The 24,623-nt window shown below is 47.0% G+C and overlaps 1 protein-coding gene across 2 annotated transcripts in view; it reads left to right on the top strand.

Moving 5' to 3' along the window:
- Positions 1 to 24,623, top strand: part of abat (4-aminobutyrate aminotransferase) — a 244,185-nt gene that overhangs the window by 213,811 nt on the left and 5,751 nt on the right. For both annotated transcript variants that reach the window (XM_072481278.1, XM_072481277.1), the window contains exon 12: positions 3,611 to 3,748. In XM_072481278.1, the coding sequence (XP_072337379.1) occupies positions 3,611 to 3,748 (138 nt within the window). The remainder of the gene's footprint in view (positions 1 to 3,610; positions 3,749 to 24,623) is intronic.

The raw sequence follows: 24,623 nt of genomic DNA on the forward strand, positions 1-24,623 counted from the left end.
TGACGAGAACAATCCACTCAGCATTTACCTTGTGTCAAGCCACTTAAGAATATGTTTCAATGAGATCACCTCTCATTCTTCTAAATTCCAATGAGTAAGACAGTCCCTCCATACTGGCGATCATCCTAGTGAATCTTCTCTGAATCACCGCCAATGGAATAATGGGCAAGATCCCCTGCCTCCCACCAGCCATGTGTTTCTCGGCGGCGAGAGGCGGTTCCCTGGTGGCGGGATTCACTGTTCCTGCCGCTGTCAATTGTATTTCACATTGAAGCCACCCCATGCCGTGGGGAAACCAATGGGTGGCAGTGCCCTATTGGCCGGACCAGAGAATCCCGACATCATCGAACGGACAGAGAATTCCAGCTAATATTGGTCCTTAAATAAGGGGGCTAAAGTTGCTCACAGTATTCCATAAGACCATAAGATGTAGGAGCAGAATTAGGCCATTCGGCCCATCGGGTCTGCCCTGCCATTTGATCATCCCCATTCTCCTGCCTTCTCCCTATAACCCCCGATCCCCTTATTAACAAGAACCTGTCCATCTCTGTCTTAAAGACACTCAGTGACTTGATCTCCGCAGCATTCTGTGGCAATGAGTTCCACAGACTCACCACCCTCTGGCTGAAGAAACTCCCCCTCAGCTCAGTGTTAAAGTCCCTTCAGTCTGAGGCTGTGCCCTTGGGTTCTAGTCTCTCCTACCAGTGGAAACATCTTCTCCACTCTAGCTAGGCCTCTCAGTTTTCTAAAATTTTTCATTGAGATTCCCCCCTCACCCTTCTAAACTTCATCGAGTCCAGACCCAGAGTCCTCAACCGCGACTCAAATGACAAGCCCCCTATTCCCGGGATCATTCTTGTGAACCTCCGCTGGAATCCCTCCATGGCCAGCACATGTTTCCTTAGATATTGGGGCTCAAAACTGCTCATAATATTACAAATGGGGTCTGAACAGAGCCTTATACAGCCTCAGCTGGACATCCCTGCTCTTGTATTCTAGCCCACTCAAAATGAATGTCAACATTCCATTTGCTTTCCTAACTGCCAACTGAACCTGCATGTTAACCTTAAGAGAATCCTGAACTCGGGGTTCTAAGTCCCTTTGTGCTTCAGATTTCCGAAGCCATTCCCCATTTAGAAAATAGTCTATGTCTCTATTCTTCCTACCAGATTGCATAACCTCACACCTCACATAGCATTCCATCTGCCACTTCATTGCCCACTCTCATAGCCTATCCAAGTCCTTTTACAGTCTGCCCGCTTCCTCAAAGCTACCTGTCACTCAGCATATCTTTGTATCATCCGCAAACTTAGCAACAATGCCCTCAGTTCTTTCTTTGAGATTGTTAATGTATATGGTGAATAGCTGTGGTCTCAACACTGCGGAACACCACTAGTCACTGGTTGCCATCCTGAAAAAGATCCCTTTATCTCCACTCTCTGCCTTTTACCAGTCAGCCAATCCTCTATCCATGATAGTACCTTGCTCCTAACACCAGGGGCTCGAAGTTTCTTTAGCAGCCTCCTGTCCGGCATCTTGTCAAAGGCCTTCTGGAAATCCAATTAGATCACATCCACTGGATCTCCTTTGTCTAACTTCCTCTTTACCTCCTCAAAGAATTCTAACAGATTTGTCAGGCATGACCTACCCTTGATGAAGGCATGCTGACTCAGCCCTATTTTACCATGCACTTCCAAGTACTCCGTCATCTCATCCTCAATAATGGACTCCAAATTGTTACCAACGGGTGGAGTCAGGCTAACCGGTTTAAAGTTCCCTGTCTTCTGACTCACTCCCTTCTGTTTAGCACAGGGCTAAATCGCTGGCTTTGAAAGCAGGCCAGCAGCATGGTTCAATTCCCGTAACAGCCTCCCCGAACAGGCACCGGAATGTGGCAACTAGGGGCTTTTCACAGTAACTTCATTGAAGCCTACTTGTGACAATAAGCGATTTTCATTCCATTTCATTTCATTTCATTTCTTGATCAGGGATATTACATTAGCCATTTTCCAGTCCTCTGGGACCCTCCCTGACTCCTGTGATTCCTGAAAGATCATCACCAAAGCCTCCACAATCTCCTCAGCTACCCCCTTCAGAACCATTGGTTGTAGTCCATCTGGTCTGTATTATTTATCCATCTTCAGTCCTTAGTTTCTGCAGAATCTTCTCATTAGTGATGACCACTACACTTACCTCTGCCCCCTGATTCGCTTGAAGATCTAGTATGCCATGTGTCTTCCACTATGAAGACTGATGCAAAGTACCTTTTCAGTTCCTCAGCCATTTCTTTGTTCCCCATTACTACTTCTCCAGCCTCATTTTTCAGTACTCCAATGTCCATTCTTGCCTCTCTCTTACCTTTTATATATTTTTTAAATCCTCTTGCAATCTTCTTTTATATTACCAGCTAGCTTACACTCATATTTCATCTTCTCTCCCCTTATTGCTTTTTTATGTAAGCTTTATAATCTTTATTATTGTCACAAGTAGGCTTACATTAACATCGCAATGACGTTACTGCAAAAATACCCTAGTTACCACACTCCAGCACCTGTTCAGGTACACTGAGAGAAAATTCAGAATATCCAATTCATCTAACAAGCACGCCTTTCGGGACTTGTGGGAGGAAACCGGAGCACATACAGGAAACCCATGCAGACACGAGGAGAACATGCAGACAGTGACCCAAGCCAGGAATCGAACCTTGTCCTCTGTTTGTTTCCAAAGGGATCTCAATTCCCCTAGTTTCCCACTAATCCTCGCCATGTTGGAGCCATCTATGCTTCCTGGCTCCACGTAAATGTAACTTTTTGGAAAAAATCCTTCCTTCTCACTAATGGCTTCCAGCTTTCACTTTGACAAGAAAGAAAGACCTAGAAAAACTGAACAGAGTATTGTCAGCACATGCCCCATCCACCCAGTTGTTAACTAGCTACCTGAAATAGACATTAGTACCTGGATTGAAATATTCAAAGGATCCAGGTGCACACCCTGCCGACACCAGTCAGCAATAGGCAGGCAATCTAGGTAAGGGACACTGAACAAGAGTTTTCTTGGTGCGAGCTGTGGGCTCAGGGTTTGAAGTTTGACAGGGTGATCAGGGGAGGAGGTGCAATATTGTGTTGGTTTAGTTGATTCTGCTCAGAATGGGCTGATATTATGTGAATAAATGTGTAGGAATCGGCTTAATATGTGCCTTTGCTAAGAATGGATTCCACATGTACCAACCTGTACTAGATGAGTAACAGACTGCATAAAACAGGTTGAAGTGTTTTTGATCATTTTGCTGACAAGACTGATCAGGACTGAAATATGGGTGGGTAATAATTGGTCAACAATTATTCCTGAGGGTTACAGAAGTAGCCTAAATTATCAACCCTGAATAATAGACTTCTCAGTAACCACTGTAACAGGAGCGATTGCTTATACCCTGCAACTAAAATATTTATTTCTGCAATATTGATACATTATAGAGCATACTGTATACAGGGAAGTGAAAGTAATTTCATCAACTGTGTTACTCAACGTGTGGATCATCACCGAATCAAGAATGTATGTTTTGCAAGAGTGATTTTTGTTGAAATAAATTTGTACTCTTACCCACTCTCAGGTGGAAGACTTGATAGTAAAGTTCAGAAAGAAGGGAAGAAATGTGGCTGCAATTATCATTGAGCCAATCCAGTCCGAGGGTGGAGACAACCATGCATCAGACGACTTTTTCAAGAAACTGCGGAACGTTGCCAAAAAGGTACCTGCCATCCTCTTCCTGTAAAACAGAAATGGAGCTGATTGATGCGTTCTGGCGCACCCTTAGCTCAATCGGAAACTTTTATACTTTGAAAAAAAGAGATCCTGTAGAACCGGCTCCCAAATTTCACCCAGCATCACACATTCACACTGCAGCCCAATACCCTTCCCAAGTGCAGGACCCTCAGAACCTGAATCTGCAATTGATGAAAATTCTTTGCTTGGTGGATTTGGATTATTGCTCAGGGCTAATCTTTAAGGTTTCTCGCTGTTTTTCTTCCAAAAAAGCTGAGGAAAGCTGATGGTGTTTGAAACTATCGGTTTTATTTAAATGAATTGCTAAAAGTCCAGCTTTTCAAACAAAGAAAAGAAAAACTTGAATTTATATTCTGGCTTCCACAGCCTCGGGCATCATCACTCCTTTTAAGAAGGTAGTAAATAGGGGCACGTATAGTCCATATGGCCCATTGCGTCTGCTCTGCCATTCAATAAGTTAATGCGAAACTTCTAGATCAACTCTGCTTATCCTAGCTCCACATTTCTTGACATCCTGTATTCCCAAAATGCCAGACTTGAATATCTGCTGTCATGGAACTGTCGAACCACAGGAGAAGTAAAGGTTTTTTTAAAAAAAAGGACATGTAAGCACTCAGTTTTTTTTTTTAGCAGAAGAAGCAGTGAGCCCTGATTTAGGCCCTGAGGTGGAAGCTAATATACAGAAATTCATTATTTTGCACTTGAATATTCTCTAGAAAGGTACGAATAAAAACCAGTATCAGTCAGCTCGCAAAAGGGATAGAGTGCAAGGTTTATTATGTTTTTCTCATTATTTGAGGAGAGATGTGAAAACCAGGTGAAATCGCACTGACTGATTATTAAGTCATGCCTGCCATTCAGCTCTTTTGAAGTCAATGGAATTGAATATTGGGTAGAGTGTACAACAGATGAAAGAGGAAATGTGGTTCTTTTGTACAAGATGTCAACTTGGATAATTGCTTCATCTCTGCATACCCAATACTGTCTTATACAAATAGGTTTGCCCTTGATGGTTTCCAGCCATCCTGTCATCAACAGCTGCTGCAACACTTGGAGACTTGCAACTCATTGTGTAGTTTGTTTGATCTCAGCAAGATCCTGGTTTGTTAGATTCAATCTCTCTTCTGGGTTGATGATTTTCAGAGTATGTTGCGTTGTTGCTTCTTATTAAATCTGGAAGATTTCACACTCTGCACCTGGATCATCAACTTTCTTCAAAGGGAGTGCGACTCTCAACAGAATATCAGCGATGTACATCTGCTTGCCTTGCTTGTACCCCACACCCGCATGATGCCTGCAAATGAAGTAACATATTTTCCGCCTGCTTCAGAGCAGATAGAAGCGGCTTGAGAAAAGAGCTTTGAAGTGGCTTGTGATCAGACTCTACCATCACTTTTCTATTCCCAAACAGGTACTGATTGAAACACTCACAAACAAAGACAAGAGCCAGGCACTTTTTCTCATTTTGTGCGAATCATCATTCAGCTTGCAGGGAGGGACACTCTTGTCACAAATACAACTAGTCGTCCTTGCTGCATGAGGATTGCTCCACGTCCTGTTTCACTGGCATCACAGTGCAGAGTGACTGTCATTGACATCATAGTATCTCAGAGACGGGGTTGTCGTCACTACTAGTTGGCCGATTCAAATGAAAGCTGCTTCTTGTTCTGTGCCCCAATACCACTGAACACCCTTTGTAGTGAGCGTGGGTGGAGGTTCACTCGCTTGGTGACAAGGTGGGCAAGAACTTGGCTAGGTAGTTCACAAAGCCTACAAACATCTGATGGTTGCTGCATCTCTGCTACAGTTCATACTTCATCAGGATCAGAGCAAAGTCCTTTCACTGTCTGTACATGGCCCATGCAGTTGACTTCAGTCATCTTCAGTTGCAGGTTTTTGTTGTTCAGCTTCAGGTTCAGCTAGCGAGCTCTCTCTAGCAGTCTCACAAGACTCTGATCATGGTCCTGTCATGGGAGTGTCCCTTTTAAGAAATGTTCTTTTCTTATCACATGGCTTCAGTAATGTCATTGCGTGGGTGGAGCTGGGCTGTGGCTCCTTTCGTGCATCGGGTGATAAAAATCTTTGCCTTAGCAAGTTGTGGTAAAGTTTTTACTTTTGTTTTTGAGTTGGGAGCTGGCTGTGGCTCTGAGTTTTACTTTCACTTTGAGTTTGACCTGGTTTTATACTGCACAAGTTGAAAAGATGTGTCTCTCTATCTTAATTTTAAAAGCTGTTTCCAGACTGCTTGATAACTTGAAAAGAGATAATTGCTTTCTGGAAGGAATTCAAACCAACTGTTTTGGAAAAGAAACAAGAATATCAATACCAGGTCTTGAGTGCTGTGTGCTGGGCCACACCATTGAAAAGGGGATTTTGGTTTGTGGGATCTTGTTATTTAATTGGAACAGTTTAAGGGGGAATTTATTAAGGTTTATACATAGATTACTGTAGCTGTGTGGGGTATTTATGTTTGTAGTTGATAAAAATGCTTACTGTGTGTGTTTATAAAAATGTTAACTAAATTCTTGGGCTGAAGCTTGTTTTTTGATTAAAAGCACCTAAGACCTCTGTTGAATAACACCTGAAAGGCAGGCCCTTGTGCTCATCGTAACCAAATTCAATAAACAGTTGTCGGTCAGGTGAACTCCATGATATACTTTGGAGTTTTCTAAACCCTGGCCCATAACAGTCCACCATAGCTTCTTCTATCGTGTCTCCACAAACTAGCAGGTTCACCACGATCATTGCCACTCTTCGAAAATCACCGACTATCTCATGCTGTTTGCCAATATGCCAAACAGCATGCACAGTCATCTGCACCTTCTAAATGACATCCATGATAAAGTCAGAAAACTGCTGCTTTCATTCTACTTCACATGCCAGTATTCATCCTTTCGTGCATCGGGTGATAAAAATCTTTGCCTCAGCAAGTTGTGGTAAAGGTTGTTCAATGATTGTTAAGATCTTGTCAAAGCTTTATTGAGGTCCTTTGGATCAGTGCACACTCTCAACATATTAATGTGATGCTCCTCTTCTGCAGTGATCTTTCCAATCGTCTCAAACCATTTTTGACCTTGAGACTTCATGGTGGTAACCTGTTCTAGGGTGTAGAGTGATTCATCAGAATCGTTATCCGGCACCCTCTAGCAACTATCAATCTAGACTTCCTTATCTTCTTCCACAAAAACACTTGCGTGCAGAGTGATCCGACTTCTTGGAGTTAGAATACTATTGCCCCGATGAGTTCCGGTAGAGCTCTGAAGGGGGAAGACGTGAATGGGGCAGTTCACGTGAAAGGACTAAACTTTCAGGGTCTTTTTTTTTTTGTTTAGTTTGTTTAGTCCCGGGGGTATTTTTATTCTTGTTTTTTAAAAAAAACGAAAGAACCCACGCAACGCTCCCCTGAAGGTACGAACAGGAAGAAAGAAAAAAAGCCACAAAGGACCGGACCGACGGTAAGCTGAGGCCCGTGGGAGAGGAGCCGGAGAATATTTTTTAAAGGTGCGGGAGGAACTGGAGCCGGAGGCTCAGAAGCGGCCGAGGAGAGTTTCGTCCCCGAACAGAACTAGCGCCCAAGAGCGCCATCCTGCCCGACCGAGCCACCCCCCCCCCCCCCCCCCCCCCCCACAAGCCTGCGGGCCTGCCCGACTGAGCCCCCCCCCACCCTGCACAGCGGACGTGGGTGGCAGAAGAGAAGCGGCAGCCCGCGAAGCCAGAGATTCAAGTGCTCGGGAGCGGAACAAGCAGGGCCAACGAGCAGAAGAGAGAGAGAGAGACCCTCCTCCCGCAACGGACCGGCAGCGACCACATGGTGAGCGGCGAGACAAAGAGGGACTCCGGTCCGCACCAGGAAACATCTCTTCCAAATCCTCCTGACCCAGTGAGAAGGAAGGGAAGAATAAAAGAGAAGAAGGGGGGAAAATAAATAAATAAAGAGACAAGGAAAGAGAGAAAGGAAGGAAGGGAGGAAGGTAACCAACAACAAACTCCCCCCCCCAACAAAAAAAAAGGAAACTCGAAGCCGGAGGCAGACCCAGTGAGAGCAGGGGAGTGGGGGGGTAGTGAGAGCAACCCCAGGGGATGGAACAGCAGCGGGAAAAGAAAGAGAGACAGTCAGATGGCTGGAGGAAAGAAAAACACCAAGGTGAAGGGACAGCGAGACAAGCAGCAGCAGCGAGGGTAAGGTGCATGAGTGGTGGACACGCAGGCAGGCGGCCCCACAAGACGAGAAGATTGGTACACGCAAGCCTGAAAGGGAAAACGATGGCGGACCAAGCAGAGGAACGTGAGCAGGACGCAGCGACCAGCATAAAGGAGGCGCACTGGTCGGAGCTCCAAGCAATGATGTGGGAAACGACGTACAAAATGCAGCAGACCATCGAAGGCCTGGAAAGGGAAGTGAAGGCGCAGAAAAAAATGATTCTGGAGTTGGAGAGGGCTGCCTCGGACCAGAGCGACAGGGTGATAACCCTAGAAGCCGAGGTCAAAAGGTTAGTAACGGCCCAGGGGAGCCTAAGAGGGAAAGTGGAGGACCAGGAAAATAGGTCCAGACGACAGAACATTAAAATAGTGGGTCTGCCAGAGGGGATAGAGGGCAGAGACGCAACAGGCTACATCACCCAAATGATGGGCAAGCTAGTTGGAAAGGAGATATTCCCAAACCCACCGTTGATAGACAGGGCGCACAGGTTGCTCTGACCCAAGCCCAAAGCCGGGGACCAGCCCAGAGCAATTATTGCGAAGCTGCACTGGTTCCAAGACCGGGAGAGAATCCTAAAGTGGGCCCGGAAAACAAAACAGAGCACATGGGAAGGGAAGACTATAAGGGTGTATCCGGACATTGGGGCGGACCTGGCCAAAAAAAGGGCTGAATTCAACAAGGCAAAATCAGCACTGTACAAAGCAAGGTAAAATTTGGGATGTTATTCCCGTCCAAACTCTGGGTAACATTTGAATGGAATGAGCTGCATTTTAACACCCTAGCGGCGGCTGATGAGTTCGTTAGAACGAACAAGCTGGAGGAGGAGTACACGCAACCGCAATGAAAGACATGGGGACGGAAAAGGAAGGGGAAACCAGAACAAAGAGCGGAGGACAGACCGCAAACAAGGACAACGGACTCATGAATTGTGCACATGAGTGTTATGCCTTGTCTCAGAGCTTGTCTCTTCCCTCAATGCAATGTGGGGGGGGAGTGGAGCGAGGGAACTGAGGGTGAGGAAAGCAAACAGGAGGGCGAGACAAGGGCCAGTAGGAGAAAGGTTAAACAGGGCCAGAACTGGTTAAATACTGGGAGGAGGGCCACCGTACTAGCGAGGAGGGCCAGCACGGGAGGGCAGGAAGGAAGGAGGGCTGTGGCACCCCTCTCAGGGGAGGGGGAGCATCTGGCACAAGGACGGGAGGGGGTGGAGAACACGGGGGGGAAACAAAGGGACAGGTGCTAGGGAGGGGGGAGAGGAGTCTGGGGGAGAACGCAGAACAAAAGAGAAGCAAAGAGAAGGGTGAGATAGTGAAGCAGTACAGACATAGGTCTCGGCAGGCATGGAGCAGGGCTAGGAACCAAGAGGGCGCCGCAAACAGCCACTCGAGAGTACATCAGGGCGGACGGAGACCACAGAGCGCAGGGGCACACCCGTGTGGCGTACACACAGCTGGTGGCCACATTGGGTGTGTCCTGGGCAAAGGGAAACCCCTGAGCGCTGGGGCCCGACCCTGAGAGCGGTGACCCTGGCCATTTTGGATGGTCCTCCAGTACAGAGAAACCCCGGAGTGCAGGGGCACGTCCACCAGGTACGTATGGGTGATCCCACAGGACCGGGGGGGGGGGTCAGAAACCCCCACCAGGATTGTTACCTGGAATGTAAGGGGACTCAACGGCCCAGTGAAAAGATCCAGAGTGTTCGCCCACCTAAGAAGCCTAAAAGCAGACATAATCTACCTACAAGAGACGCACCTGAGGGAGAAGGACTGACTGCTGGTAAGGAAGGGCTGGGTGGGACAGACGTACCACTCATGCTACAGGACAAGGGCTAGGGTGGTAGCAATATTAATTTGCAAAAGAACGAGGTTTACGGGAACCAAGACAGTTACGGGCCCAGGGGGAAGGTACGTCATAGTCAGCGATGTCCTGGAAGGGGCACCTGTCGTACTGGTAAATGTGTATGTTCCCAACTGGGACAACTCAGAATTCATAAAGAAGACCATGGCGGAAATCCCTGACCTTGACACACACCGACTGATGATGGGGGGGCGACTTTAACTGCATGCTGGACCCACTGACCGACCGATCAAACCCCAGAACGGGGAAAACGTCTGGCATGGCTAGGGAGCTCGGGGCCTTCATGGAACAGATGGGGGCGGTGGATCCATGGAGATTCCTGCACCCGGGAGGAACTTTCATTAAGTTTTAAGTCCCATATGTAATAATTTGATAGTTAGTATTTTGTTCTGTGACAAGCTGTGCACTGAACTCATACCCTGTTTTGTGGATTTTAATCCCTGCAAAATGCAGATAAGGTGGTGCAGGTTTATTCTGCAATTGAAGTTCACAAAAGTAAGTTTGGACAGCTTTTAATTTTCCTTGGCCTGATCCTAATTTCAGGAAGAATTGCATTCACGGCTCTCTTCTCCACATGTTTCCTGACCCTGGCATCCTCTTGTTAGAAGCGTTGCCACCTGCAAGTTAGTCTCATTAACATTATGATATCCTGCTGGTCTCCCCCGCAGACAGTTTTAACAATCAAATGTTCATTTGGAAGGCACAGTTCCTCATTAAGTACACAAGTAATAATGTCCTATGTCTCAGAGGATGTAGTAATTACAAAGCTGTGTCTGATTAGTTATGACTGAAAACAGGCTCTGAGTTGTTTAGAGATATCAGGTCATAATAAGCATTGGTCTGAGCCTGGACATTTCATTGGCCGTGAACTTGTTTGAATGAGATACCTTACAGCATGTGGACTAACTGAGTGGGCAGGGCCACCAAGGAGAATCAGGGTCAAAATTACGTGAGGATCCTACATGACAACAGTGACTACACTTCAGAAGCACTTTACTGTCTGTAAACACTTTAGGATGTCCTGGGGTCATGAAAGTGTGTTACAAAAGCAAATCTTTCTGTTATTTGAAACCGAGGAGTGATTGAGAAAGAGATTGCCCAGGGGGTACAGGCGTCGCTGGTTATTCAAACAGAAGACGGACAGCGCATGACGCAGGAGGCTCCGCCTCAACAAGGAGATGGTCCTCGCGGACCTGGTACCACACGGAGGAGGAGGACACCCACTCTCGGTGCCTTTAAGGTCACCGCAGCCCTGCATTTTTACGCCTCAGGATCTTTCCAGGGCTCGAGGGGGACCTGTGTGGCATCTCGTAGGCCACAGCCCACAGATGCATCCGACAGGTCACGGATGCCCTGGGCGGAAAACTACATTAACTTTGACATGGACCTGGCCCAAAAAGATGCCCAGGATGCAGGTTTCTCCACCATCTCTGCCCCAGGTCCAAGAGGTAGTGGATGGCACACATGTTGCCCTGCGTTCAACAGGCCATTTGGGAGTGCCATATGTTAACATAAAGGAGTTTCACTCCCTGAATATACAGCTAGTGTGCGACCACCACATGAAGATCATGCACATGTGTGCACGCTTCCCAGGGAGTGTCCACAACTGCTACATCCCAGAGCAGTTAGTCATCCCCGGCCTCTTCGAGGACCACCCCAGGATGGATGGCTAATTCTTGGAGGATAAGGGGTACCCGCTGATGACCTGGCTAATGACATGTACGGAGGCCGGAGATCGAAGCAGAGACCCGGTACAATGAGGCTCATGTACCTCAATGAGGGAACCTTCTACGAACACGGAGAGAAGGGTGGCCGCCTATTGGCTCACCAGCTGAGAAAGCAGGCAGCCACGAGGGAAATAGCACAGGTTAAGGATAGCAAAGGCAGACTGGGAACAAGCCAAAGGAGGTCAATCGGGCATTCGAGACCTTCTACCAGAGACTACACCTCCGAGCCCCCCGACGGGGATGCGGGAATGAAACAGTTCCGAGACAGACTGGAACTGCCACTGGTGGAAGAAGACAGGCAGGGGGGGCTGGAACACCAATAGACCTGGGAGAAATCATGGAGAGCATCAGCTCCATGCAGGCGGGGAAGGCACCGGGACCTAATGGGTTCCCGGCGGACTTCTACAAAACATTCGCACCAGTCCTGGCCCCACACCTAAGGGACATGTTCATGGACTCACTGGCAGGGGGCACCCTGCCCCCAACGCTAGTGCAGGCCACAATCTCACTAATACCTAAAAAGATAAAGACCTGACGGAATATGAATCATACAGACCCATTTCACTGCTGAACGTGGATGCGAAAATACTCGCAAAGTTCCTGGCCAAAAGGCTGGAGGGCTGCATACCAGAGGTGGTTGCAGAGGACCAAGCGGGCTTTGTCAAGGGTAGGCAGCTCACAGCAAACATCAGGCGGCTGCTGAATGTGATAATGACCCCCCCCCCCCCCCCCCAGAACACCAGAGGTGATCGTCTCCCTGGACGCAGAAAAGACCTTTGACAGTCGAATGGAGCTACCTCCTCGAGGTACTGGGACGGTTTGGGCTAGGAGCGGGCTTCACCGCCTGGGTGAGGCTCCTGTACACGCTCCCAAAGCGAGTGTCCGAACTAACACCACCAGCTCTGAATGCTTCCAGCTACAGAGAGGAAATAATCAGGGCTGGCCCCTGTCCCCACTCTTGTTCGCACTAGCGATCGAACCCCTGGTGATAGCCCTGCGGGACTCAAAAAGTTGGAAGGGAATCCGGAGAGGATATGGAGAGCAATGAGTCTCACTCTATACAGCTGACCTGCTCCTCTATGTCTCGAAGCCACAGGAGGGACTGAAGGCAATACTGCAAATACTGAAAGAGTTTGGAACCTTCTCGGGCTACAAACGTAACCTGGGCAAAAGCGAGACATTCACAGTGAACCCAAAAGGGCGAGGGACAGAGCTGAAGGGGCTCCCGTTCAAAACGGCCCAGAACAGATTCCGCTACCTGGGGATCCAAATAGCAAGAGACTGGGCACAAATCCACAAGTGGAGCCTGACCAGCCTGGTGGAGACAGTAACAAAAGACCTTCAAAGGTGGGGCTCATTCCCACTCTCCCTCGCGGGAAGAGTGCAGACGATCAAGATGAACGTACTGCCAAGGCTCCTCTCCCTGTTTAGATCCATCCCGATCTTCATCCCCGAGGCCTTTTTCCAAAATATAGACAGGCTGATCATGGCATTTGTGTGGGGGGGCAAGAACCCGAGAATTCCCAAACCGACACTGCAAAGAGGGAAAGTCAGAGGGGGCCTGGCTCTACCCAACCTACAATACTACCACTGGGCAACAACGGCAGACAAAGTGAGGGAGATGGGTACAAGAACCCGACACAGATTGGGTACAAATGGAGGAGGCATCCTGTAAAGGAACAACTCTCCGGGCCCTGGCCACAGCAGCACTCCCATCCTCCTCAACAAGGTACACAACGACCCCAGTGGTAGCATCCAGGCTGAGAACGTGGACCCAGTTGAGACAGCGCTTCGGGATAACCAAAATGTCCCTTTTGGCCCTCATCTGCGGCAACCACAGATTCCCCCCAGCCATGCAAGATACCACCTTCAAAAGATGGAGGTGGGACAGGGGCACACAGACGGTCGGGGACTTCTACCTAGGGCGCAAACTGGTGACACTGGACGAACTGACGAGGAAGTGGAAACTATCAAGAGGACAGGAATTGAGACACCTGCAAATAAAGCACTTCCTCCGCAAAGAGACAGTAGGGTACCCCGGGGCCCCAGAAAGCACACTACTAGAGGATGTGATAGGCACAAGCAGCGAGAAGGGGGGGCTATGTGGGAAAATATACGGACAGTTACTGGACAAAGCCCGAACACCACTAGACGGGACCAGACAAAAATGGGAGGACAAAATGGGGACAGAGGTAGGATGGGGACTCTGGAGCGAAGCACTGAGCAGGGCGAACTCCACCTCCTGCGCAAGGCTAAGCCTAATGCAGCTCAAAGTGGTGCACAGAGCGCACCTGACTAGAACCTGAATGAGCAGGTTCTTCCTAGAGGTGGAGGGCAAATGTGAGCGGTGCCAGAGGGGCCCGGCCAACCACACCCACATGTTCTGGGCTTGCCCCAAGCTTGCTGGGTTCTGGACAGCCTTCTCCGAGGCAATGTCCAAGGTTGTGGGGGTGAGGGTGAAGCCATGCCCGGCAGTGACAATCTTCGGGCTATCGAAGTAGCCAGAACTACACATGGGGAAGGGCTAACGCCCTTGCTTTCGCTTCCCTAATCGCACGCCGGAGAATCCTGCTTGGCTGGCAATCGGCAGCACCACCCACAGCTGCAGACTGGCTCGCTGACCTCTCGGAATTTCTCCACCTGGAGAAGTATGCCATCCGAAGGTCAGAGGAAGGCTTCCTGGATACTTGGGGGCAGTTCGTCGGCCTGTTCCAAAATCTGCTCAAGGCCAGCAAAGCAGTAAGCCAGGGGGAAAAAAATGAAGAAGCAAAGGACTGGGCAACCGGGGGTGGGTGGGGGGGAGAAAAATGGAGAAACCACAAGAGAAGAGGAAGGATGCTGAAACCAGTGGGGGGAGGGGGGGGGGGGGGGGGAGGGGGATATCATAGACCGATCCATAGGGCAGCAAAATGTACATAGTTAGTCAAATGAAGGGCAAAACAAACCTCTCTGTAAAATAAAGCAAATTAGCGCGGGCAAGAAAAATGTAATGTATATAAGTAACAACTGTTTATAAATATGAGAAAAGCCAATAAAAAGATTTTTTTAAACTTTCAAAAGCAATAATATTGTAAAAAGTATAAGAAACTATCTATTGTTTACCAATGACAATAGAAAGCAGTTCAGTATAGTGTTATCAAGTAATTTTTGTTTATTATAAATAAAGTTACTCATGATTGATGGACTAAAAAAAAAAGAAAGAATACTATTTCCCCCACACCGGATAGGCTTCCTTTTCTTTTGTGTGGTTTTGGCCACAATAATTATGTCTAATACTCAGGCCTTGATCTTCCTGCTGGCCCTGCTGTAAATATTACTTCCTTTTCACCATTGTTTTGTGCTCAGCGGGCATGGACTGCCTCTGTATAGTGCAAAGCTTCATCAGTTCTCCCATCGATACTCTCCAGCTGATGATTAACAAGGTCAGTGCTTGTAAATATTTTATTAGCTTTCACGAGAGTGGGTTTCTCTTCTCTCCGCAAACTTGTTCCTAAGACAATCCTATCTCTGATGAGATCATCCTTCAGTTGCCTGAACTCACAAGATTCAGCGAGATGTCTCAGTGCAGTCACGTACAGATCACCCCTCTTCCTGAGCTCCGGCACTAAACATTTCGCGTTCATAAATAACATTGGTAGAGTATTCAAATGGGGTCTTTGAGGCATCCAAAATGTCACAAGACTGGACTTTTTTGCACCTCCATGAGGTGTAAGGTGCAATAGACCTTGTGGCACTCTTTCCCCCAGCACTGATAACTGATACTCATGTTTGTTCAAGTTTCTTTTTCAACTCTGTCACAATTTTGTCGCTTTGTCATTGACACTGGAAGAATTTTCAATTCATTTTCAAAACTCCTTTTCTCTTTTGAAGCGTGGGGACTGGAAGTTTCAAAGCCATGCTGACTCCCCCAACAGACAATGCCCTGTACAATGTTGCAAACGGAAGTTTTAAATATTTTCTGCTTGATGCACGATCAATTGCACAAAGACTTGAGTTGGGTACAACTGAGGCTTTATTGCTCTAAGATGTGTGGCCTTCCACAGCAGCTGGCAAAATGGCTGCTGAATGGAGGACACGCATATTTATACTCCGCCCACTGGGCGGAGCCAGAAGGCAGGAATTACTGGCGAACCTGTAGTACCGGTCCTACCTTACTCACCTAATAAAGGTGTAACAGTGGTTTACCACATTCACCCCCTGTTAAAATTGAGTCCGGCAGGGGTGGTGGAGAACTATATACAGCAATGAATTTATATTTACAGTATTTGAGCAGAAAAAAAAATGTCTTTTGTAGTCCGGTGGACCAGTTAGAGGTTTAATCGGTCCGGTGCCTTGATGTTCCGCTGGGAGGGACGTAGTGGTGGCGGCGATGTCGATGCTGGCCTGATGTTCGGTGACTCCGGGAGCGTGCCAAAATCCTCTTCATCCTCGGGCGTGGGCAGGGGAAGGACGGATGGTCCTGGTGGGGTTAATGCTGGGAGCGCCGGGGGAGGGGAGGGTGGCGCTGGGCCAGAGGGGTGTGCTTGTGTGGAACCTGCTGGTGCCAGGTCCCTAAGGGAGACAGGATCCTGATGGCCGTCGGGTACGCCAAGTAGGCATACTGGGGGTTTGCATGGAGCAATTGCACCCTCTCCATCAACGGGTCGTCCTTGTGGAGTCGGACGTGCCTACGGAGCAGCACTGGTCCTGGAGCTGCGAGCCAAGTCGGCAGCGACACCGCGGATGTGGACTTCCTGGGGAAGGCAAAAAGACGTTCATGGGGTGTGTTGTTAGTATCGGTGCACAGCAGTCACCAAATGGAGTGAAGTGCATCAGGGAGGACCTCCTGCCAGCGAGAGGCTGGGAGGTTCCTGGACTGTAGGGCCAGTTGGACGGCCCTCCATACCGTCCCGTTCTCCCTCTCTACCTGTCCGTTTCCCTGGGGGTTATAGATGGTCGTCCTGCTGGAGGCAGTACCCCTGCTGAGCAGGAACTGACGCAGTTCATCGTTCATGAATGAGGATCCCCTGTCACTGTGGATGTAGGCTGGGAAACCGAACAGAGCGAAGATAGTGTTTAGGGCTTTGATGACGGTGGCAGACGTCATGGCGGGGCATGGGATGGCGAAGGGGAATCTGGAGTACTCATCGGCCACACTGAGAATATACGTGTTTCGGTCGGTGGAGGGGAGGGGCGCTTTGAAATCCACGCTGAGGCGTTCAAAGGGGCGGGAGGCCTTCACCAGGCACGCACGGTCCGGCCGGTAGAAGTGCAGCTTGCACTCCGCACAGACCTGGCAGTCCCTGGTGATTGTCCGTACTTCCTTGACGGAGTAAGGCAGATTGCGAGCCTTGACAAAATGGTACAACCGTGTGACTCCCGGGTGACAAAGGCTGTCGTGCAGGGACCGGAGTCGGACTACTTGTGCGCTGGCACATGTACCTCGGGATAGGGTGTCTGGGGGCTCGTTGAGTTTGCCGGGGTGATACAAAATCTCGTAATTATAGGTGGAGAGCTCGATCCCCCACCTCAAGATTTTTATTGTTTTTGATCTTGCCCCACTCTGTGTATTGAACATGAAGGCTGCCAACCGTTGGTCAGTGAGGAGCGTGAATCTCCTGCCAGCCAGGTAATGCCTCCAATGCCACACAGCTTCAACGATAGCTTGGGCCTCTTTTTCGCCGGATCACTGCCGAATTTCTGAGGCATGAAGAGTGCGGGACAAGAATGCCACAGGTCTGCCTGCCTGATTGAGGGTGGTGGCTAGACGTCGCTCTCTACTTGAAAGGGCAGTGTCTCGTCTACTGGGTGCATCCCGGCCTTGGCGATATCAGCTCTGATACGGGCGAAGGCCTGTTGTGCCTCGGCCATCAAGGGAAAATGGGTTGACTGTATGAGTGGGCGGGCTTTGTCCACATAGTTTGGGACCCACTGAGTGTAGTACAAAAAGAACCCCAGGCAGCATTTGAAGGACTTGGGGCAGTGGGGGAGGGGGAGCTCCATGAGGGGGCGCATGCAGTCGGGATCGGGCCCCAGAACTCCGTTCTGGACCACATAGCCGAGGATGGCTAAGCGGGTCGTGTTAAGTAATGGGTTAAGAGACATTGCAATTAGTTGTCTCATTTATGTTAAGTATCCATTAATTGGCACTGATATGTAAAGGGGCTTCAGGTGGCCTCTGTCAGGTGATGTATAGTTAGAGTTTTGTGCAAAGGCTGTTGGAATGAAATGTGTGTTTGTGAAAAAGGAACAGAACTTTAGACTCTTCATATCACAGCAACTAAAACGTCTAACAATTGGTAGCAGAGGATGGTTGCTGTGTAAATGTGAAGGGTTGAAAGATACAACTTTTCCAGATCAAACCAAGGAGTGAGTGAGAAAAAAAAAAGGGATATATGGCTGAACCAAGGATAAAGATGGCTGGATATGACTATCCTCCCTTATTTTCTGAAAGGGAATCGTATGACCAATGGAGAAGCGCAGTAGTTATGTGGACTAAGGTAACTGTTTTGGGAAAGAGAAAACAAGGTATGGCATTGGCTCTTTCTCTACCATATGGCAGTAAAACCTGAAACAAAGTGCTCTCTGAGCTGGAATTGGAATAGGACTCAGAAGAAGGTCTGGAGACTTTATTACATTATATGGATAAGATTTATAAGAAAGATGACTTGTTAAGTGCGTATGAAGCATGGTCGGATTTTGATAAGTTCCGGAAAATGGAGGATATCTCCATGGAAGACTATATAATGGAATTTGGCAGACTATATAAAAAGCTGCAGAAACACAACCTGGAATTTCCACAGTCTGTGTTGGCCTTTAAATTACTTGACTGTGCTAGAGTGAGCAACATGACTAGGATCCTGGTTTTGACAGGAGTTCAGTTTACTGATAAGGATACCTTATTCGAACAGATGACAAAAGCTTGACAAAAGTTTTTGGGGAAACATTCGATTCCGATGGCTCTGATGACCCAAATAGGTCAGCCTGCAAAAAGGCAGAATATGGAAGATACACTACTAACAGGATGGCGAAATCGTATGGCTACGAACAGGGCTCAAGACTATAGAAGGAGACCGAGACAAGGAAATTATGAAGACAGAAACCCAGTTAGAACCTACAATAGGAAGATGAACCCCAGAATTACACGGGGCATGATAAATCGATGTTTTTGATGTGACTCAATGCCATTATGCTTTCAACTGTCCAACTCATTATGATAGAGTGTTTGAAGCGACACATGACACGGAAGAGTCAGAAGAGGAAAAAGATAGTGACCAGAAAGAAGGCATTGTCCTATTGACAAGCAGTTTTACGCCGGTAATGAGGGTGTTGGTTACAGAATCCTTCAACTGTGCTGTATTGGACAGTGGCTGCACATCTACTGTGTGTGGAATTGACTGGTTAAAATGTCACCTGGACTCCTTGAATGCTGAAAATCGTAACAAGGTTAAGGAATTTGAAAGTTCCACAAGTTTCAAGGTTTGGGGATGATAATACTCTGAAGTCGCTGAAAAGAGTGGTGATCCCTTGCAATATTGCCGGAGTGAATCATTTCATTCGCACGGACGTTGTATCAGGTGAGATACCTTTGCTTCTGAGCGGACCGTCGATGAAGAAAGCACACATGAAACTGGATATGGAACAGGATAAGGCAACAGTTTTTGGAAAGACGGTGGACTTACAATTTACACAGTCGGGACACGATTACTGACAAATAATATTTCAAGTAGAGTGGTTAAGGATGTTAATGGCAATTGAAAATGGGACTTTAGCTGATAAAAAGCTTGTGGTATTAAATCTGCATGGGCAATTTGCACATCCGTCTCCTTAAGGATGCAGGGGTAAGGGATGACGACTATACTAAACTGATAGAACAGGTTAGTGGCCGCTGTGAAGTTTGTAGGAAGTACAGAAGGACACCAGCACGACCGATAGTATCCCTACCTTTGGCCAGGGATTTTAACAACATTGTGGCCATGGACCTTAAGATCTGGGATAAAGCAAATAATATATTTATTTTGCATTTTGTAGATTTAGCAACCAGATTTAGTCAATCAACGATTGTACGAAGTAAAGAAAAGAGAGTAATTCTGGATCAAATCGTGGAAAAATGGATAGGGACAGGAATGGGTCCACCGGCAAAATTCCTTACGGACAATGGGGGAGAATTTGCTAATGATGAGTTTAGGGATATGTGTGAAAACGTGAATATCAGAGTTATGAATACGGCTGCAGAAAGCCCATTTAGTGATGGTGTCTGTGAAAGAAATCATGCTGTCATCGATGACATGCTTCGGAAAATTTTGACAGATCGACCAAATTGCAGGCTAAATTCAGCTTTATCATGGGCGGTACATGCAAAGAATTCATTGCAGATGGTTCGGGGCTATAGTCCTTATCAATTAGTGTTTGGTAGAAATCCTAAAATTCCGTCCATTTTGGATGAGCAGCCTCCAGCTTGGGAGGGGACTACAATTAGCTCTGGTTTTGCTGAACATTTAAATGCATTTCATCGCAGTAGAAACGCTTTTTTGGAAGCAGAAGTCTCTGAAAGAATTTGCAGAGTGTTAAGACATAATGTACGGCCATCAGATGCGGTTTTCAGCAAGGAGGCATGGTATACTATAAGAGAGACAATTCTAATGAATGGAATGGAAAGGCCCAGGGAAGATCATAGGCATAGATGGCAAAACAATTATTTTGCAACATGGTAATCAAACTGTTAGGGTACATTCATCAAGGATAATGGGTACTGATTACAAATTTTTGAATTTAGACAGAGCAGACAGAAATGATGAGGAATCAGAGTCACCTGGTACGTATGTGTTACAGAACTATGAGGACCAGTTAACTGATATAGACAGGGTTTCTGTAGAGGAACACAACATTTCTGATGAATTAGAACAGGCCATTTTCCCGAAAGGGCATCTGCCAAAAGTTGGTACAAAAGTGACATATTTGCCTGAAGGGTCTAGTCAATGGAAGGATGCAATTGTTATTAGTAGAGCAGGGAAGGCCACTGGAAAGTATAAACATTGGTTGAATGTACAGCATTCAGGGGAAGGAGTCAGGACAATGGATTGGGAAAACAAAGTTCAAAAATGGAGGGCACAGAAACGCAGCGTCAGTTGAGATAGTACATCGGATAGCAAACAGGTCCGCAGGAAAGGTCGAGAACTATTGAAAGGACATCCCACAGCAGAAAGGGAAGATCAAGCAGTAGCAGTACAGAACGAGATACCAGGCAGGAGAGAGTACGTAGTTTATCAAGGTCTCGGAACATGAGTAAGACTACGAATACTAATAGGAGTAGAAGCCGACATGCACGTGAGAGTTTGGTGGCTTCAAATAAATTAGATGAAAACATTATCAAAGATGCTAAACAGCAAGAATTGCATAGTTGGAGTGAATTTGGGGTCTGCACGGAAGTACCGGATAGGGGACAAAGAGCTCTATCCCACAGGTGGATTTGCACGGAAAAGGTTCTTCCGGATGGAACTTATAAGGCAAAGGCCAGGCTTGTGGCAAGGGGATTTGAAGAAAACTTAGAAGATCAGGATTTAAGGGTAGATTCACCTACAGCAGGAAAGGTTATTTTCAAGATCTTCTTGGCTCTATTAGCCACAAAGGCATGGGAATGCAAATCTATAGATATAAAAGCTGCCTTTTTGCAGGGGCATTAGCTCCAGAGAGACATTTTTCTCCGTCCTCCTAAAAAACCAGCTAATACAGAAGGGGTACTCTGGAAGTTGAACAAATGTGTATATGGATTAAATGATGCATCTGTGAGGAAACCCACACAGACACGGGGAGAATGTGCAGATTCCGCACCGCCAGTGACCCAAACCGGGAATTGAACCCGGGTCCCTGGCACTGTGAAGGAACAGTGCTAACCATTGTGCTACCGGGTCTGGCCTAGAAACATTAGTGAAAAGAATAAACCATGACTGTGTGAACTGACTCACGTATTTTTACTTTTTTTTACCACACAACCCCTAAGGGAAATTAAGTTTTACCTCTGTCACTACACCCTGGGCTAGTGCATGCTCAGTTTCAGCCCCACTTGACCCAAAGTTGCATCATAGGTGAAATTAGATTTTATTAAAAATACCTTGATTGAGCCCAATAAATTACAGTCACCAAGTTTGTAACTTTAAAACACAAGTAACCTTATATGCGCAGTATTATAATTAAATGGACAGAAAATGTAACTGACTATCTACTACTTTTTCCCCTCCCCCTTTCTAACTCGGTCCTCTCTCTATGTGCACACGCGCAGACAAACAACAGAGGGGAAAGAGTGGTGGAAAGAGAAAATAAATAAATAAAACTAAAATGATAAGAACTCCCGATGCACTGGGATGACTTCCAGGCAGAGTCTTTCTGAGGTTCAGGCTTTTGTTTTAAGAACAAAGAAAAGTACAGCACAGGAACAGGCCCTTCGGCCCTCCAAGCCTGTACCGACCATGCTGCCCGTCTAAACTAAAATCTTCTGCATTTCCGGGTTCCGTATCGCTCTATTCCCATCCTATTCATGTATTTGTCAAGATGCCCCTTTGGTACTTCCTTCTTCTAGGCTTGAGATGGTTTTCTCTGGCAAGGTTGTCTACTTTCTCTGCAGATACAGTATATTTCAGGTTCACAACAAAGGGTGTGCCAGGCACTCTCAGCTTTCAGAATAGTGCAGCTCTTTCACTTCAACAAGCAGGGCAGTGAGACGAGAGGGAGAGAGAGAAGAGAGAGTGTGGTCCTTTCACTTCCAAGGTCTAAACACTTACACTAAGCTCTTTCAGAAAGCATCACACAGGAACTAATCACTGACTGTTGTCAGGCAGAACACTGCCGCTGGCCAACCCACCAGTTGCCAGTTAACCAATTAGAACATAGAACATAGAAAATACAGCACAGAACAGGCCCTTCGGCCCACGATGTTGTGCCGAACCTTTGTCCTAGATTAATCATAGATTATCATTGAATTTACAGTGCAGTAGGAGGCCATTCGGCCCTTTGAGTCTGCACCGGCTCTTGGAAAGAGCACCCTACCCAAACTCAACACCTCCACCCAACACCAAGGGCAATTTGGACATTAAGGGCAATTTATCATTGGCCAATTCACCTAACCCGCACATCTTTGGACTGTGGGAGGAAACCGGAGCACCTGGAGGAAACCCACGCAGACACGGGGAGGACGTGCAGACTCCGCACAGACAGTGACCCAAGCTGGAATCGAACCTGGGACCCTGGAGCAGTGAAGCAATTGTGCTATCCACAATGCTACCGTGCTGCCCTTAAGAACAAATAAATCTACACTATATCATTTTACCGTAATCCATGTACCTATCCAATAGCTGCTTAAAGGTCCCTAATGTTTCCGACTCAACTACTTCCACAGGCAGTGCATTCCATGCCCCCACTACTCTCTGTGTAAAGAACCTACCTCTGATATTCGTCCTATATCTTCCACCTTTCACCTTAAATTTATGTCCCCTTGTAATGGTTTGTTCCACCCGGGGAAAAAGTCTCTGACTGTCTACTCTATCTATTCCCCTGATCATCTTATAAACCTCTATCAAGTCGCCCCTCATCCTTCTCCGTTCTAATGAGAAAAGGCCTAGCACCCTCAACCTTTCCTCGTAAGACCTACTCTCCATTCCAGGCAACATCCTGGTAAATCTTCTTTGCACCTTTTCCAAAGCTTCCACATCCTTCCTAAAATGAGGCGACCAGAACTGTACACAGTACTCCAAATGTGGCCTTACCAAAGTTTTGTACAGCTGCATCATCACCTCACGGCTCTTAAATTCAATCCCTCTGTTAATGAACGCGAGCACACCATAGGCCTTCTTCACAACTCTATCCACTTGAGTGGCAACTTTCAAAGATGTATGAACATAGATCCCAAGATCTCTCTGCTCCTCCACATTGCCAAGAACTCTACCGTTAACCAAGTCCCTCCAAAGCTGGTTCCTAAGATCTATTTGGAGCCAAGTAGTCTGCCTTCTTATTTCTAAAGTACAAAATCTGGGAACACAGTGTCTTGGAAAGTAGGCTGTTTAACTTAAGTCTTTGGCTTAAAGGCACACCCCGATAATGAGTCCCCGGACCAAATTACTGAGCAGCCAGCATGAAATGCACTCTGTGAAAGACTGAGCGATGCAGGGGAGGGCGGGTGCTAAGAAAAGGGAAGGTGCGGGCTAGCACTTCCTGTGTGCTGCCTCAGGGACCCATCTTAACTACCCTGCTCCAATGGTATAATTTCAGCAGACCTCATGCTAGGTTCACAGGACGAGATTTATCTCTGCCATACTAGGCATAATCGCTTGTCAGACCATCACAGATGAGATAACAAGTTGTTTAGTGATGTCGACATCCATAAAGATGGATGTCTTAATAATGGGTCCAGTGTGCCCTCTCTGTTATAATAGTAGCAGTCTGTTGTAACTTTCTAAAGCTTTGTGAATTAACTGATGTTCTCAAAACACAATACGAAAATAATTCATTCACAAATCCATGTAAATGTTTCAAAAGTCAAAAACCCCAATATGGAAATTACTGAAAGCTAATTTTGACCACTGGCATTTGTGTCAATAATGCCAAGTGTCCAGTGTTACCAATACTGGACAACAGGAACAGACGATCCCCGTTAGTGTGCCTGTGTATCTATAGCATGCTGTTTTGTTATGATGACTCCATTGTTATGGCATGTATATCCCACATGAAGTGCCTAATGTAGGTATGAACTTGCCTAAGTACTCCCACTGGCTTCGGTTTATTGCTTTCACAACCCACCCACAACTTTGCTTTGTCATATTTGAAGCAGAAACTAATATCCTATTGCTGAAATATTAGTCATAAATATAAAGTGAGTGTAATGATAAGTTATGTTTCCTCCTCTCATTAAACAGTTGCAAATTGTCCACCTCTAATACTTGTTGTGCAACAGAAAAATTGTGTAGGGGGGCGGGTTTCAACACATGATAGAAATATAGAAATGGTCTTTGTGTTCAGCAAAATATTGGCTTTCTTACCTCTGTATCTGTAATGGGACTTGCTATTCACTGATGGTGCATTTGTTC

This window comes from Scyliorhinus torazame, chromosome 17 (assembly GCF_047496885.1).
Source record: "Scyliorhinus torazame isolate Kashiwa2021f chromosome 17, sScyTor2.1, whole genome shotgun sequence".
NCBI classification, from domain to species: domain Eukaryota; kingdom Metazoa; phylum Chordata; class Chondrichthyes; order Carcharhiniformes; family Scyliorhinidae; genus Scyliorhinus; species Scyliorhinus torazame.